Consider the following 12,450-nt stretch of genomic DNA (forward strand, 5'->3'; position numbering starts at 1 on the left):
TCTCTCTGATCCCTTTCAATTTTTGATAGAAAGGGGAGAGACGCCTCCACATTAGTCTACCCTGTGTGGAACTCTCCTGGTGCCATCGTTGTTCTGTCTTAAGGTGCTGGGCTTCAGGCACTCACTCTTCGTAAGGCGTGTGCCTTTTCTTTTTTTTTTTTTAAATTTTTTATTTAAGAAAGGATTAATGAACAAAAACATAAGGTAGGAGGGGTACAACTCCACACAATTCCCACCACCCAATCCCCATAACCCACCCCCTCCCATGATAGCTTTCCCATTCTCTAGCCCTCTGGGAGCATGGACCCAGGGTCGTTGAGGGTTGCAGAAGGTAGAAGGTCTGGCTTCTGTAATTGCTTCCCCGCTGAACATGGGCGTTGACTGGTCGGTCCATACTCCCAGTCTGCCTCTCTCTTTCCCTAGTAAGGTGTGTCTCTGGGGAAGCTGAGCTCCAGGACACATTGGTGGGGTCTTCAATCCAGGGAAGCCTGGCCAGCATCCTGGTGAGGCGTGTGCCTTTTCTTGTGAACCATGCTCTAGCTCCTACTTTTCCCTTTTCTCAATTTCCTTTTTCAGTTTTCTTTCTTTTTTTTCTGCTTCTCCCCCCCACACACACTGATTTGGAAAGTCATAATCCTGTTTCTCTGATCTTGCTCATGTTTGAATTAATCCAGGACCTCACTCATGCATTCCACTGCTGAACCACCACCCTAGCCCAGTTATAAATGGTGCTGGTAGGGGCGGTGAGAGAGTGAGGGGAAAGAAGATATACCAAAGCATCTCCAGGCTGCTGAAGATTGAGCCCAGGGCCTCATGTAAGGAACACATTCACTCTGCCTGCTAGATCACCTTCCTGGTCTGCTGCAAAATATGTAAACTTGAGCAAAAATAAATTAGTATCTATAATTGCCCTGGACAGTTTCCCCCTCTAAATGCACTTAATACTTATGTGTGTATGTAGTTTGTGTTTGGTTAATATGTGGAGCTTTATTTCCAAGTTTAAAGAAAAATCTGCATTATGTTTCTGCGTATCATGTAAGGACCACCTTGATCACAGCTGTAGTTACTATTTACATTAAAGTCTGTTTTTCTTTCTTTTTTGGTTGCTTCTCTTTTTAAACTTCTATTTGATGTCTTATTTTGGATTTATTACCTCTAATGATGTTCAGAAAACCAATTCATAATTCACAAATGAGGAAAAAAGCAGTAACCTCTTCAGCTATACAAAGATTCTGGGGCTGTTCCAGTCCTTTTCTGAGAAAATATTAAGGAGAAGAAGCTTTAAGTTTAGATCCTTTTTTCTTAGAACCTTGTAGTCTTTTGCACCCTTGTCTTTTGGGCCAGGTCTTGCAGATGAGAAGCCTAATGCTAGGACTGACACTCTGGTATCCCTTTGGCACTTAGAGCCTTATGTTTTATCTGGCATCTTGTCCCATTTCTTCTCTTCATACTTGGGTCTTTTGCTCAAAAAGGTTGAGCTTCTATTTCTATTCTGATCTTAGCTCTGGAGAGCTGAGTATTGGGCCTCCAGGGTAGAGATAGTGAGACCCTAACAGCCTGATTGGAAGGCAGATGCAGCAGGACGTAAGAGTTGTTGGGAAGTGAAGTAGTTTCCATTGGCAAATCATTTAGGACAGTGTCTAGAATTGTAGTCAATAAGCTGCTTTTTCTGTAATCCTTGGAACCATTAGTAATGAATGAAGAAGTGAACTTTTGAGCTAGACTTTGAAGGATGAGTAAGTTAAAACCTTCATCTGGGCCCTAAGTCTCCCTACTCAAAATGGTGGAGCTTGATAAGTTTATAAGTAATAGTCCTCCCTCTCCCCCCACCGTGTATATGTATCTTTCTCTACTTTACACAAAGGAATGGCTTAAGAGAAGATTTTACTCCTGAATCTTCTTAATTAAGTCTTGTCTTTGCTCCCCTTCTCCATCTTTTCTCCACTATTTTCTTGTTTTTTTTTTTCCTATTGTATTTGGTCTTTCTGGCTAATGTGTTTTTGTTGCAGGCATGACTCAAAGGTTCAATGCAACCTTGAACATGTGAGAGAGAAAGAACTGTACATCTGCCTACAAGAGTCTGTTTTGATAGACAGTTAGATGTCCTTATGCATGATCTGTAGCTGACATACCCTCTGGTCTCTTCTGTATCTCATGCCCCTCTCTCTAGTGGGTTGTAAACTCACTTAAACTTCCCTTGATCTTGCCTATAGCAGATGAATCTGTTTTTTTTTTTTTTTTTTTTTTTTCCCTGCATGGGAGAAATGATTGCTCTCGTTTTACTGGGCAGGACTCCTTGCATTTACTATTTTATAAAAGACTTTATTTGTGGTTGAATGATAGTCAGTTCTTTCAGGTAAACAAGAAGAACTGGTTTTAAGACCTCTGTGAAACTTCATTTTAATAGCAACAAGACAGGACTCTGGCAACTTCAAAAAGGGCAAGCAAGAAATTCTTGTTTGCTCAACAGAAAGAGCTATTTAGGGTTCAAAGTCATTCCAAACTCCATATAATTTTCTATTTTGAATGATCTGTTTTAACCCCTGAGGTAACTGGTAAAAGTGTATATCAAATTTGGTGTCACCAAGTGAATGATTATTCTTGGTACACATAGAAACATTACCAGAAAAATAAATTATCTGGGAAGAAAATAATGTTTGTGTTCTTATGGTTCACAACAAACTTTCTGAGCATCTTTTCTGCCTGTTGTTATTGAAACAGAAGTGAAAATCAGGGTGTAGTCCTTGCTCTCCAGTGGCTCAGAGTCAAATTGAGGGGAAGCAGGACAGTAATATATTACTACAGGGGAGTATGATTAAGTGTACCATCTACTCCAGCCTAGGATAACTGGAGAAGGGAAGAAAGGTTAAGGTCGTCTGGGCAGAGTTGGATGAGAGGAACTAACCATGGACAGGAGAGAAAAGGGCATTCTGGGCAGGTATGTGTCTGGGACCTTGGAGTGGGCAGAATTTAGGATGCATCTGGGCAGGGCATAGGCTCACATGCAGTAGGGTTGGGAACCTGCTGTATTCCCCTTAGGGAAACCATTGACAGCTACAGCTGGCTGGGGCCATGTTATAACATGGGCCCAGTATGGTTAGGTCCAGTGAAAAAAAAGTTTTTATATAAAAATTTTCTGATTTGGGGGTCTGGATGGTGGCACACCTGCTTGAGTATATACATTACCATGCACAAGGACCCAGGTTCAAGCCAAGCCCCTAGTCCTCACCTAAAGGGGGGAAGCTTCACAAGTGGTGAAGCAATGCTGCAGGTTTCTTTTCCTCCCTTCTTCCCTCCCTTCCATTTCCTCCCTCCCTCCTTCCCCCTTCCCTTTCAGTTTCTCTCTGTCTCTATTCAAGATAAATAAATAAATTTCCTGGTTTCAGATAATGACAACTAATTAAAAATTATAATGTAAAACTCAAGAGAACCCACTTGAGGTTACTAGCTTGTAGAATTTGGTGAAGGAACAGAGAAGAGAAGATGAAAGGGAATCTCAGGACCTTAGCTTGTGTTTGGTTCTGGCAGTTTCATTGTCACTGTCTGAAAGGAGACCTCAGCCTTGGATTTTGAAAAAGGAGTCCAGGCACCTCTAGAGAACCTTGATCTTCTAACCTTATTTTACAGTGTATAATTCAGGAAGTGAGAGCCTAAAGAGTTTTAGGTTATCGGGGTGGGCAGTGGTGCACCTGGCTAAGCGCACATGTTACCATGCACAAAGACCAGAGTTTGAGCCTCCCCACGCCCCTCCTGCAGAGGGGACATTTCACGAGTGGTGAAGTAGGTCTGTGTTTCTGTCTCCCTTTCTGTCTCCTTCTCCCTTTTCAAATTCTCTCTGTCCTATCCAATTAAAAAATACAGTAAAAAGAAAGAGAGAATTGTGTATTTATTGGATAGAAACAGAAATAAATTATTATGTATTTATTGGACAAAGTCAGAAATCAAGAGGAAGGAGGAGTTACAGTAGGAGAGAAACAAAGAGATTCACAAAGCTTTCCCCCTGCAGGTGAGGACTGGGGGCTTGAACCCACATCCTTATGCATTATAACATGTATACTCAACTAGGTGCACCACCGCCTGGCCCTTAGGATTTTTTTTTTTTTCCTAACTGACTTACCCCTAGTTTCTGATTAAATTATATTTACCTGCTATGGATGAGGGGAGAGATCTCTTTCATTGCCCCTTGGTTCCCACTCTGCATAGTTCTGATCCATATGAAATTTCTGCCTTTCCCACTTTCCTCTTCTGGTTTATTGGAAAAAGGATGAACCCATAAATGTGACCTTATATTTATTATATATATCGTAAACTAGCCACAGTAGCAGTGAGTACTCAATTTCTCCCTAAAGTGGATAATTATTTTATTTAAAATTCTTGGTTCTTGGCCTGTGAAGGTAATTGCAGTGATAGCATTTGAGACTTGAATGTGACAGGTCTCTGGAGAACTGTGTACTGTGGTCAGAAAAAAATCATTCTTTTATTTTTAAAAAATGTATTTGTTTTTATTGGCACTAGAGTTATATCTCGGTCTTAGAACCTGAACAATGAATCCGCTGTTCTTGGTGGCCATTTTTCCCCTTTTCATTTGATAGGACAGAGAGAAATTGAGAGGGGAAGAGGAGAGAGAGGGGTGGTGAGAGAGAGAGGGAGAGAAAGAGAGATGCCTGCAGCACTGCTTCACCACTTGTGAAGCTTCCTCTCTGCAGTCAGGCAGTGGGGGCTTAAACCTGGGTCCTTAGGCATGTTAATGTGTATCCTCAACCATGTGCACCACCATCCAGCTCTCAAAATCCATTGTTCTTGAATACATAATGCAGACATGTCCATAGAGATATAAATAAAGTAAGCCACACATGTAATTTAAAAAAATTTAGTAGCTTCTGTCAAAAGGAAAAAGGAACAGTAATTAATGTGAAATTAACATTAATAGTATATTTAACCCACTCTGCAAAATGTTATTTCACCTTGTGATCTTATTAAGCTGTTAGCCATTTTTTTGGTATAAGATTTTTGAAGTTGGCATATGTTTTCTATGTATAGCAAGCATATTTCACTTTGGATTGGCCACATTTCAAATGCTCAGTAGCCACATATAACTATCGGTGATAGTATTAGACATTGTGGATATAGCAGCTGCATATAAAGGGTGATATTACATCAATACAGAAGAGCACACAGGCCAGCCACAGACCAGTGACTAAAAAGGGCATGTCTTATCTCCAAAAAAGTCTTATCTCCTGCCTCTGTCAACTCTCTATTCTCTAGGAATGGTAACCTGGCCTGTTTCTCCTATCCTCACCACAGTGTCACACACTTTTTCCCTTTCTCACAAGACTGGCCTTGTCCTTGTTCATAAACACCGAGTAGCGTGTAGCCTCTGAGCTGCTCCTGCTGCCTGGATTGTATCTCTTCTCCCACCTTCTCTCCGTACCTGGTTTACACCAAACCTATTTCAGGTTAAATATATATATATGTATATATGGAAGTTGGGCAGTAGCTCAGCGGGTTAAGCACTCCTGACACAAAGCTCAAGGACCAGCGTAAGGATCTTGGTTCGAGCCCCCGACTCCCCAACTGCAGGGGAGTTGCTTCACAAGCAGAGAAGCAGGTCTGCAGGTGTCTATCTTTCTCTTCCCCTCCTCTCTCCTTTTCTCTTTGTCCTATTTAACAACGACGACAATAATAACTACAACAATAAAACAACAAGGGCAACAAAAGGGAATAAATAAACATTTAATATATATATATAATATATCTTATTTTGATAGGACAGAGAGAAATTGAGAGCGAAAGGGAGATAAAGAGAAAGAGAGACATCTGCAACACTGCTTCACTGCTTGTGAAACTCCACCCCTGCAGGTGAAGACTGGAAGCTTGAACCTAGGTCCTTGTGCTTGATAATGTGTGTGCCCAGCCAGATACACAACCACTTGCCCCCCTAGTTTTTAGGTTAAGTGATATGTATTTAGGGATTTTTTTTCTGACTGACTTTCCCCTGGTTTCTGATTAGATTATATTTCCATGCTATGGATGAGGGAAAGGAAGGGATCTCTTTCTTTTTTTAAATATTTATTTATTCCTTTTTTTTTTTTGCCCTTGTTGTTTTATTGTTGTAGTTACTGATGTCATCATTGTTGGATAGGACAGAGAGAAATGGAGAGAGGAGAGTGAGACAAAGAGGAGGAGAGAAAGATAGACACCTGCAGACCTGCTTCACCACTTGTGTAGCGACTCTCCTGCAGGTGGGGAGCCGGGGGCTCGAACCGGGATCCTTATGCCGGTCCTTGTTCTTTGCTCCACCTGTGCTTAACCCGCTGAGCTATAGCCTGACTCCCAGGGATCTCTTTCTTCTTAGCACCTTCCAAAATAATATCCCAGTTATTGGTGAGATAATCATTTGACCCTTCACTATACCCATTAGATCACACACCCCAAGAATGCATGCTTTGTTCGCTTGTTTTATTCACAGCAACTATTACAGTGACTGTAGAAATTTGAGGGCTGAAAATTTGACATGAATGATGCAGGGCTGAGAACATAGAGCATCCCCTCCACCCGAACAGATGACCCTAACATGGAAGCCATGGATCAGTCCCTGTGGCCAGCACTGGATCTCCTGCTTTCTTCTCAGCAGAGGCAGCCTCTCTCTTCTTGCCTCTGCACTGACTTTTGGTTGCCTATAAATTATATTTTTGGTGGCTGTTAATAAAAATATAGGGCTGGGGAGAAAAAAAAAAGGCTTCTCCTAATAGAATTTTATTAAATGGCACTAGTTTAAAAATGTCTCGTAAAAAGTTAATTAATTTGGGATTTGGGGATGAAAGGCGTGATATAAATGTCAGTTATTATTATTACAATTTCAGCCTCATGCTTCTGCTCTTTATCCAGCCCCTGATCTGGAGTCTCTCCTACATGGCAGCTCCCTTGAAATGCCAGGGGCAAATTTCGAGTTTTGGGGATCCTCTGGGGACAAGGGGTGACTTGCCAAGTTAGGTTGTTCTGCCTTTTTTTTTTTTAATCTCAGATAAAGCCTCCAGAGTCCAAACTGCAGACTCAAGACTGAGAGCCATTCAGCACAGGAGGGTCTGGGCCTCTGGGGAGCTTCGGCTGAGGCAGACGGAAAAGTCACCATCAAATGCAAAGCCTTACAGTTAGTGCTCTGAGAGATGAGAGCCCACTCTCATTTTACAGAGAAAGAAACTGAGTTTGAAAAGGTGCACTGGTTTATCTAACCCAAGGTCACATAGCAGGATAATTAAATTTACGGGGGAGTGGGGCAGAGAAGCAGGCGAAGTAATTAGTTAAGTAGGGAAAAACCTTAACAAAAGAAATTCAGGCAATTTATAGGTGACAAGTCTAGAAGCTGTTTTCCAAGGAGCAGTGAGTTGTGGGACTTCAGGTAAGCTCACAGAGCCAGCTAGCTTGTCCCTCCCTTAAGATATCTCACTGTCAATCCTCCCATTGCAGACCTGGTACCTAGAGGGAGGGACCCCAGATCTGACCTAGTGTGTAATTACTTATGCAGGGTGGGGAGGGCAAGCTGGGATGTTAATCATCCTCACAACCTTATCCATTTCTCTAATGACTGTGGGCCAAGGAATGAATCTGTGCACTTCAATTCCCTCCGGTCTGAAGCAGGGTGTGAAAATACCCCTTGCCAGGGAGACTGTGCTTACATGCTGTGTAAATGGTAGTTTGTAAGCTGGCAGGCTCACATCTGTGGACTTAACCAGTACACACTGAGCTGAAAAGGGGCATTTGTGTATGGCATGTAAAGATCTCCCATTCTGTGAGGGGTATTTTTGTTTGGGTAGTGATTTCTTTTGTTGTGTAGAATCTTTTTAATTTGATGTACTCCTATTGGTTTATTCTTGCCTTAGTCTTCTTTGTAATTGGCCCTGCAATTCGTCTCCTGGGGATATATCCTAAGGAACCAAACACACCCATTCAAAAAGATTTGTGTATACCTATGATCATAGCAGCACAATTTGTAATAGCCAAAACCTGGAAACAACCCAGGTGTCCAACAACAAATGAGTGGCTGAGCAAGTTGTGGTATATACACACAATGGAATACTACTCAGCTATTAAAAATGGTGATTTGCCTTCTTCACCTCATCTTGGATGGAGATTGAAGAAATCCTCTTAAGTGAGATAAGTCAGAAACAGAAGGATGAATATGGGATGATCTCACTCATAGGCAGAAGTTGAAAAACAAGATCAGAAGAAAAAACTTTTAAGTAGAACCTAGACTGGAGTTGCTGTATTGCACCAAAGTAAAAGACTCTGGGGTGGGCTGGCGGGGGAGGGTTCAGGTCCTAGAACATGATGGCAAAGGACCTAGTGGGGGTTGTATTGTTATGGGGAAAACTAGGAAATGTTATGCATGTGAAAACTATTGTATTTGTTGTCGACTGTACAACATCACTCCTCCAATAAAGAAATAAGAATAAGAATAAAAAGAGGGGGGGCATCTGTGGTTGGTTGTCCAGCAGGACCTTTTCAACTCTTGTTCACATTACAGGGTTCCTGGTTAGGTGCCTCTTGTTTCCAGTGATTGGACACAGTTAGTTCTTCTTTGTGAGCCATTCATTTCATTTTGCATAGCTCTGGGAAGGTCTGCCTCCTCCTTTTACCTGTGGTTCTTTAATCACCCCTGTTTTCTTTAAATGTGATGCTAGATATCAGACCCACAGTCATATGCATCTGCTCTGCCATTGGGCCACCTCCCAAGGCCAGTATATAAAATTTTGTTTTTATTAGAGGTGAGAGGTGAGAGGAGAGAGGAGAGAGAGAGAGAGAGAGAAGGAGAGAGGGGAGAGAGAGAGAGAAGGAGAGAGAGAAGGAGAGAGGGGAGAGAGAGAGAGAGAGAAGGAGAGAGAAGGAGAGAGAGAATATGAATATCACTACTCCATCATTCATGGGGTTTCCCTTGTCTCTGTCTTTTGTGTTTTCATATAGTGCCAGTGCTCAAACGGATGGCATCATGCAAGGGAAGCAGTTACTCTATCCTGCAAGCCACCTCCCAAACCCTCTATGAGGCTTGTTCTGTTTCATTATTACAGTAATGACCTCTTGCCTCTCTTCTTCCAATTGGAGACCCAGTGTTTTCCTGCATCATCTGTCACTCAAACTGTCTACATTGAGTGTGTAGTTCAGAGGAAGGTATGGAGAATGAAGGAAATTTATGACCATTTGGCTCTTTTGACAAAGAATCTGTCCTGGGACCTATTATCATACCTATATCCTCTGTTTAGTTGGGGAGAATATTTGAGTGTCAGAGCTAGATTTGAACCTGGGCTTCTCCACTTGAATGAGATACATATGGTCTTTATCTACACAACTGAAATATAGATTACCTACCCCAGAACATTATTCAGGGTTAAGAGAGCCTGGGAGATGACTTAGTAATAGTTCTGTCTTCAATGTTTGAGGTCCTACGTTTGACTCAGCACCATATATAAGTACCATGAGCAGTACCAAGTCTAAAAATGGGTGAATCTCCATGGATGGAGGATTGGTGCTTTGGCCTTTCTCTCTTTTAAAAATACAAAGTAAAAAATTCGACTCAGCAGTACCATGCATGTGTGATATCCTGGATTAATTACTTTTATTTTTTTAATTGCCTCCAAGGTTTTTGCTGGGGCTTAGTGCCTACACTATGAATCCACTGCTCCTGTGGCTATCTTTTTTTCTTTGATAGGACACAGAGAAATTGAGATGGGAGGGGAAGATAGAGAGGGAGAGAGAAAGATGGACATCTGCAGACCTGCTTCACTGCTTGTGAAGCAACCTCTCTACAGGTGGGGAGCTGAAGGCTTGAACCAGGATCCTTATGCTTTGTACTATGTGCGCTTAACCCAGTGCACCTCCGCCCAGCCCCCTGGATTAATTCTTCAATGCCACATTAAATAAAAAAGTATATAAAGAGGCCGGGTGGTGGCACACCTGGTTGAGAACATATGTTATAATACACAATTTTTAAGAACCTCAGTCTTCACCTGCAGGGGGGAAGCTTCATGAGTGGTGAAGCAGGACTGCGGGTATCCCTGTCTCCTCTATTTCCCCCTTCCTCTCAATTTCTGACTGTCTCTATCAAAGAAAGATAATAAAAATTTAAAAAAGAGTATATAAAGTCCTTAGTATACCACCATACTAGTGAGTACATAGGTGGTACAAAATATTATCTGTAATATACTCACAGTTATGTGACTTCCATAGAAAACCCCTTTAGCCCTTTTAGTTTCCTTGAAATATCTATTTATCAAGTTTAGGACCTGATACTTAGACTCCTTCTAGAACCTTCCAAGTGGTCACATCCCTCCTCCAATTTTTAATGACTATTGGACTGAATCACGAGTTCTGACCCATTAATTAAGGTCAGACCTTTTGGAGACCTTGTTTGGTGCCAATCTTTCATGTCTCTCTCTCTCTGCTTTTTGGGCCTAGAACAGCTCTGATGAGGAAACCTCCAGATAGGGATGAAGTCTCCTCAAAGCACTTAGTGATTACCTTGACTAGTAAAACAAGTGTAATGGCTCTTTTGTTATGTTTTAATATTAATAACAACTTTACTTCTGATGCTTAGGAAAGACACAGCAGCTTCAGACTTTTCAATGATTTTCATTTGAAATCCTGAAGAAGTTTGGGGGAGAAGGGTGACTCTTAAGTCGTCCTGTTGGTTGCCATCTTGTTCTTGACAAAACTGCCAGAATGGCAGCTTGTTTTTCCCTTGGCTGATGGAAGCATAGGGCAGCTTGTATGGAAAAAGAGGCTACTGGCCTCTCCACTAACATAGTAGCTTCCCTGCCCCTCATTTTTATTGGATTTCAGTGAGTCTTTCTCTTTAGGTCACATATGCTGTGGAGCCTCATAAATGGTACCATGGAATTTTTACTCCCATTTGTGTGGAGGGCCTCAAGCACACTCCGTCTTCATTGTCAACTCTGAGTGGGTGAAATGCAGAAAACCAGACAGAACTTTTTTCTCCCAAACAACGTTAAGATTTGGAACATCATAGTGCTACTCGCAGGCACAAGCTAGTCAGAAGGCAGGGTGGCTGTCCCAACTCCATGGCATCTGAGTGTTCACTTGGAAAACCACCTCCTCACACTTTTCTGTGGAATGTTTCAGGGCCTTAAATAGACTTGCTGTGACTGGGTATCAAAGCTTGCCTGTTTTTAGGTTAGAGAATGGAAGGCTCTAGAAGGAATCTGGAGGCCCTTTCTGATCCTGAAATAGAGCTGTGCAGACTAAAATATGCTGGATTAAAAGGACACAGGTAATTTATTTGATTAGAACTGCCTGGCAAATCATTTCAGCACCCACTCTGTCATGCATCCATCCATCCAACTTTAAGTGGCCAGTGTACGTGAGACTTTGTGCTGGGAACCAGCTGGGTTTAGAGAAAGCACAAGGGAATCCCTTCCATCCTTGCAGTTACAGATGCAGAGACTTCAGAGAGCAGTATCTTCCTACAGATGAAGTGTGCTCACAGAGGCATCTCTCTCTGATGAGATTAACATATATGCTCTTCCTGACTTAGTAGAGAAGTGTCCTGCTTTCTTATGTTTGTTGGAACTGGAGTGGGAGCACTATACAATGATGCATTCCCCCCTGCTCCCCCAAAATTGGAAACTGGAGGACAGCAGACAAATTGGCCATTGCCAGCAGGCAGAAGGGCCATTTTCTGACCCTTACCATGGTAAGAGGTTGAAACTGGAGAACAGGTTCATTATCCCCAGTTTGGATGTATTGTTTTTATTAAGTAGCAAAGATGGAGAAGACCCTAATGCAGAGCAAGGTGGCTGTAACTGTGCATCGTTTGAGTTGGCATTGGAGCTTCACTTTCTCCACATGAAGGTAACTTCTGGCTAATGCAGATGGCTGCATGAGTCTGGAAAAGCATATTGAGAAAAATGACATCTTCTACTGTTGCCCAGATCTGAGGGCTAGGTCCTCACACCTCTGATTATGGTGGAAGTCTCACAACTCAAAGGCAGAAAGTGCCCCCTGATGCAAGGAAGAACACTCCTTCTCTCCCCCACTGTCCCTCCAGGCCTATTTCCTCTCTGGTCTGGAGACTGGGGTTGTATGTACACCTTTTGTATGAAGGCTTTTGGTTCTTCGTGCTTCCTCTGGACCTTCACCCCAGAATCATGCAACTTGACTGAATGCTTCTTTGACAAATGCTTATTAGTGATGAGGCATCTTCTTTTCATGTCTGGCCCTCTTCATCCTGAACTGAGGGTTATATCCCTCTGACATGTGTCTCCCTCTAGAAACCCCAGAGCCATGTACTCCCTCCACCACCACCCCCTCCCCACACAGAATGGCAGGAAGGTCTCTGGCCCCACACAGTCCATCTCTTTCAGCCGCCACCAGATGTAGCCTGTCTATGTGTAAATGTGTCACTGCCAATAATACTGCAGAGGCTTCAAATACAAGGGC

At 42.4% G+C, this 12,450-nt stretch overlaps 1 protein-coding gene across 23 annotated transcripts in view; it reads left to right on the plus strand.

Moving 5' to 3' along the window:
* ZNF618 (zinc finger protein 618) overlaps positions 1-12,450 on the plus strand; it is a 244,126-nt gene that overhangs the window by 96,740 nt on the left and 134,936 nt on the right. For 13 of the 23 annotated variants that reach the window (XM_060200001.1, XM_060200003.1, XM_060200002.1 and 10 more), the window contains exon 1: positions 2,876-2,938. The exons of 9 other annotated variants lie outside the window; for them this stretch is intronic. In XM_060200001.1, the coding sequence (XP_060055984.1) occupies positions 2,891-2,938 (48 nt within the window). In that variant the 5' untranslated portion in view covers positions 2,876-2,890. Of the gene's footprint in view, positions 1-2,875; positions 2,939-12,450 lie in introns of those variants that run through there. One more of the 23 variants, XM_060200015.1, reaches the window with a different exon arrangement.

This window comes from Erinaceus europaeus, chromosome 10, assembly GCF_950295315.1.
Source record: "Erinaceus europaeus chromosome 10, mEriEur2.1, whole genome shotgun sequence".
In the NCBI taxonomy this organism is placed as follows: domain Eukaryota; kingdom Metazoa; phylum Chordata; class Mammalia; order Eulipotyphla; family Erinaceidae; genus Erinaceus; species Erinaceus europaeus.